This window comes from Nannobrachium achirus (assembly GCF_963921795.1).
Source record: "Nannobrachium achirus genome assembly, chromosome: 17".
Taxonomy (NCBI): Eukaryota; Metazoa; Chordata; class Actinopteri; order Myctophiformes; family Myctophidae; genus Nannobrachium; species Nannobrachium achirus.
The window spans coordinates 42,104,170-42,109,813 of record NC_137824.1 but is presented as its reverse complement, the minus strand read 5'-3'; the positions used below and the strand labels follow the sequence as shown (position 1 = coordinate 42,109,813).

General features: G+C 41.4%; 1 protein-coding gene across 1 annotated transcript; it reads left to right on the top strand.

Annotated features, from left to right (window-relative positions):
* Positions 1-1,101: 1,101 nt before the first annotated feature.
* On the top strand, positions 1,102-1,863 carry LOC308302492 (protein THEM6-like; the record flags this gene model as incomplete). Its single annotated transcript, XM_080746747.1, has 1 exon — positions 1,102-1,863. One exon carries the CDS (start codon positions 1,102-1,104, stop codon positions 1,861-1,863), a length of 762 nt encoding a protein of 253 aa, XP_080602873.1.
* Positions 1,864-5,644: the final 3,781 nt, after the last annotated feature.

Below are 5,644 nucleotides of genomic sequence, written 5' to 3'. Positions count from 1 at the left end.
ATGTATGTATGTATGTATGTATGTACAGCACAGATATGCCATTTCAAAGCTTCACAAGTCACAAGGAGGGCATTTGTAAAGGTGTTGTTATGTAAATGCTGTTCAGATTCTTATTTCCAATGAAAAGAGGTGTTGAAAAGTGCCTTTTATTTTCAGCAACGAAAGAGAAGCATGAGCAAGGCTAAACAGTGAAACGAACCTTGGAAAACAAGTATTTCCAGGGACAAATGCAGGAAAAGTACAGGAAATGCTGAAGCTTTGAAATCTGTATGTATGCATGCAAGAATCCATGTATGTGTTTATGCGTGCGTGCATATAGACTTATGCATGTATGTATTTACTGTACATCTTATTCCAGTATTTATATTGTATTAAGGTGTGTCACAGGGAACTCTAACAAGGGAAGTATCCTACCCAAGCACACACAGACTACTGGAGGCAGAGCAACTTCAAATATTGCACAAAGAGTTTATTTAAAGGGCAGAGGGACAAGGCTTACTACAGCTTAGTGAGGCAGGCAGGGGTCAAAACCAGATAGGCAGTCTCTTAACAGGCAAACAATTTTAAAGGGGAGCAGGCAATAGCCCAAAGTCCTGAGACAAACTGAAGGTCAGAAACACCGAAGACAGGCAGTGCAGAATCTGAGATGGAACTCTGGACAGATTAAGTAAAGTGAACACAGGTGAGTAGATGACAAGGAACTACAGGGCTGGTAGCCTGGGATCACTTCACATTTCGGGGTTTGATCCGGTCGGGATCGGAAACCACTCTACGTCATGTGTAGTCCTCAAAGGACTACAATATGGCCGGAAAGATCGGCTGTTGATGGTGACGAAGGTGACATCATCACCCAGTTGACCATGTCACCTTATGTCTTTTCAAGGGTTTTCCCAATGGATGACGTAAACACAATGCCTGCGTTGATGTTCAGGTTTTGTTATAAGTAGCGTCGCTACACCCAACACTGGCTATGATGCAAGTCAGCTATGACGGCTGTACTGTGACATCAGGCACGACGTCAGCACTGTGTGTGACTGTCTATATATATCGCATCTCAACGCACATCTCATCTTCGGTGGCACTCTCCTCTAGGCATAAGAGATGTTGCTGCTGGTGCTGGCTGCTGTGGTGCTGCTGTTCTGCAGTCTAGATGCATGGTACTTCGTACGAGGGTCCCTTGTGTTTGTCAAGGCATTTTGTCAACCCCGGATATGTGATATTCTAGCCGAGCAAAGTGTGCATGGAATGGTCCTCACCCATGATTTGGATTACATGTTCCACATGAACAACGCCCGGTACTTAAGGGAGTGTGACTTTGCCCGCTTGCACCATTACTTGCGGAACGGCATATTCATGGCTTCACACAAACTGGGTGCCAAAATGGTGATAGGGGCTTCCACCATTCGCTACCGGCGCTCATTGGCATTCTTGGAGGCTTTTGAGATTCGCACCAAAGTCGTCGGCTGGGATGAGAAGGCATTTTACTTGGAGCAGCGCTTTGTGTCCAAGAAAGACGGTTTTGTCTCAGCCATCATGTTCTGCAGGCAGAACGTGGTGCACGGCAGCCCAGAGAAGATCATAGAGCTTGTGTGCAAAAGGAAGATCCAGTGTCCTGAATTTCCAGTGGAACTCAAATACTGGATGAGTTTCGACTCGGCCAGCAGCCAGGCCCTGAGAGCAGAGAGTGGACTGGTTGAGAAGGACAATCCAGGGATGTGTGCAGATCTCTGCCAGGCCGGGTTGCCTACCCAGGGCTGTGTCAGTCGTAGGGTGCAGCCATCAGAACACGAGGAGCCTGCAGGGGAAATAGTTTGTACGACAGCAACCGTTCGCGTTCGTGGCAGCCCCTCTGGGCAGATGTGAAAGTGGTCATGGGGCCCATGTGTGGGTCGCAGACAGATTTTTAATGGGTCCCTTTGTTTCCTACTTTTTTTTAAATTGTGGGCTGCTATGCTATACTTTACGCCCCCTCTGTTAAATCTTTATAGGTCAAGTTTATTCTCCACCAAAATATTACAGACAGGACAAAGGCAAGGCCTTTAGGCAATGAGGAGCAGTGTTAGAAGTACTGAGGCGCAATGAGGGAGCAGCGTTCTTGGTCAGTTTGTTCCACCAAATCAACAAGGTTATTCTCCTCAAAACTGGCCAACAGTACAAAGCCAGAGGTGTGAGCCCATACATGGTGTTCCATGTTAGCCCACACTGTTTCGTAGGAACACTATATCTAGTTATTATTATAATTCAAAATCTAATATTTTCTAAAAATATTCCCAAAAACGCATTTTTTTTCCATCTTACACAATCTGTAGTAGTAGAAGAAATCAAACCTCGGTTCGAAGTGAAGCGGGGAAAGTTTATTCTATGTGTTCTAGATCTATACATTCTGTGTTCTAGATCTATACTTTCTATGTGCTTTAGTTCTATATTTTTATGAATTCTGAATGAATGAATGATTTTATCTGGAGGGCCAAATTGTCATGTGATGCTTGACCAATCCTCAATTCTGCATGCACGGGACATGTACGGGACAGACAAAGCCTGTTCATTCTGGACTGGAATGACCATATATGGACATGTACGGGACACACAAAGCCATTCCTTGGAAGCGGCTTTCACCGTTTCAAAAACATTGTTTTGAAGAAAGCAAATATGTGTCCCAATCTCCCCAGGAGCCAGTCATTGCAATTTTTTTCATTTTCATTTTTTCATTTCATTTGAAAGCTGGGGATCATAGCTACAAAATGATATATTGGTTGTGGAGATTGACCCAACAGTTTTGAAGATATGGCTTATAGAATGATGCCATGCTGAAATAGTACTTTTGAGATATTCAAGTTTTAAATAAATTTCTAACCTGCAATGACCTGACTCCGCCACATGGGGAGCAATCTTCAATTCAATCTTCAATTCAAAGAAGCTTTATTGGCATGAGAACACAAACGTTTACACAGTGGTGGAAAAAGTACCAACATTTTATAATAAAGTAAAGTATCAATTCTGCAATGTAGAATCACTCTGTTACAAGTAAAAGTCCAGAATAAAAAATGTACTTGAGTAAAAGTACAAAAGTATTGGTATCCAAATGTACTTAAAGTACCAAAAGTAAAAGTACAAAATGTTTGAAAATAGCAGATCTACAAGCTCACAACGCGTCGCACCGCAATGCGTTGTGAGCTTGTAGATCGTCTATTTTCAAATAGCCTTGGTATAACATAGGGCTAAAGTGGTTTATGTATGTTTTAAACTTTAGTTATTGCTCTCTAAAAAGATAATGCCACAACAGCATCTCAAGCATTATTGGGCTAAATGTAAAGACGCTACAGTGCGCCAACCGTGAAGCAGTTTAACCAATTTGCTACATACGTCTACACAAACGGTCAGATTACAAAGATAAATTGCTTAGTGAAGGCTCACAGATGTCACCATAGGGTACGCTCCAGCAGAATGTCCCGTAATTATCGTATTATTTAATGAGGAGCATTTTAATCCGATCGGTCGTCGTTTCCTTAAAAAGGTATTAATGTATCTAAGTGCAGTACACCTCGCAACCGATGGGGTCGCATGGCTGAAAAACAACAGAAAATGGCATCTGATCGGATTAAAATGCAGTTTATTAAACAATACGAAAGATACGGGTAATTCTGCTTGAGCGTACCATACTGTGACATCTGTGAGACTTCAGTAAGCACGTTATCTTTGAAATATGAAGGTTTTTGTAGACGTACGTAGCAAATAGGATTAACTGCTCAACACGAGGTTGAAGTGAATGTATTACGTGTGCAACAGGGCTAACTGTGCTAAATGTAGCATAATCATGTTTGTGTAACTTCAGTCAGAAGGATTATTTGACCTGATAATAAAACACAATCTACAGGCTTAACCGCCTCGCGTTGTGAGCTTGTAGAAGAGAGCAACAATAGAGTTGGGTCACGTTTTATTTGTTTATAGCCTGCAGCTAGCGCTGCAGCTAGCGCTAGCTAACGCTAGCTAGCGTTAGCCGTTAGCCACTCATAGCCAGTCAACCAGAATAGTCTACTCTAAAGTCAACTTTCCGACGGCGAGTGAACGATTGCATTCCATCCATGTTTTCTTGGCTGTCAATTTATTGTCCAAAAAAACAAACACCCTGAACGTTAGAATTAGATAGTTTAGGACGACACTGATCTATTCAATGCTAAGCTAACTCAGTGACAAAGGAAGCTTCCGCACCGGAGCTTCACAGAAGACAAACGCATACGTCACAGACGCCTCCAGGCAGGAACGGATCATTTTCACCAGCGTAGAAGAAGAAACAGCGGAAGAACGGCGGAAGAATAATAAATAATAATACACAAAATCATACATTACGTGGTTAATAATTGTTCATTTGGAACACACGTGGCATTAAATTAATGGGATAAATACTGTGGGTTGCTTCGCTAAGTAATGGAGTCCCGATATTACCGCATTTGGCTACAAACGGCTAACAAAGGCTGGCTAGTTAGCATTTTAGCTAATATAAACTGGGAGGACTAACAGAATTATGTACCGATCTCTCACATTAATTAAAAAAAGTCTTATTTACATGCAGAGTTAAGCTCTGGCGTTTAAGTGAAATGTAGCCTAGATATTATGAGATGCTGTTGTGGCATTAAAAAAAAAAGAGCAAAAAAAAAAAAAAAAAACATTTTGGCTACAGGGAATAATGACAGTCCCCGAGATGACTAGCTGCTGGGGGTGCTGGGACACATATTGTCAGGCAGAATTGGGCAGGGCCTAAATATGGGAACGTTGCATCGTCATTGAAGGAATCCAGAGGAACATTTTTAAGAATGATCTGCTCACAGTTGCACAAGCATGCACACATCTATGCAGCACACAGTACATCATTCTCACAGTGAAGGATTCTAGGGTCTTTTAAGTTGATTTACAAAATGTCTTGTAGCATTTAGTCGACCCTATGTATATAGTCGTTATATGGCATGAGCAGAAACGCCTTAGATGGGCAAATATGAAACCTTGAATTATAATCAGAGAAGGTTCGATCCCTGGCTCCTCCTGACTGTGTGTCAAAGTGTCCTTGAGAAAGAAAGACACTGAAACCTCTACCTGCTTTAACTTAGAGCAAAGTGCTTTGCGTGGTTTCCTCCGCCATCTGAGTGTGCGTGAATGTGAAATACATTGTAAAAGTGCTTTGGAAGAAGAAGGTGTTATATAAATGCAATCCATTTACCATACAGTGTGTGTATATATATATATATATATATATATATATATATATATATATATATATATATACCAAAAGTTTCTATACAACCTGTAAAGGTGGAACTGGTGTATACATTATAGCCTATAAGTACAATGATATAGTGTGCATTGGAGAAGAAAGTGCATCATGAAAGTTACAAATAACAGTAACAGAAGCTGATCATGTAGCGTACGTAACGGTTATACAGAAAAGCAAGACACATGCTCTGCCTAGTTTATACCCACAAAAAGAGCATGTACAAGCACAGTACCTTACAACAACAGCATGTAAGTCACTTGTCCGTCCTGACTACATTCTGTTCTTTGGCAAGGTGACACTGATGAAATATAAATTATGCTTTTGGAAACTATAATAGGCCTATAGGATAAACACAGGAACAGTGCAGTGCACTGTGAT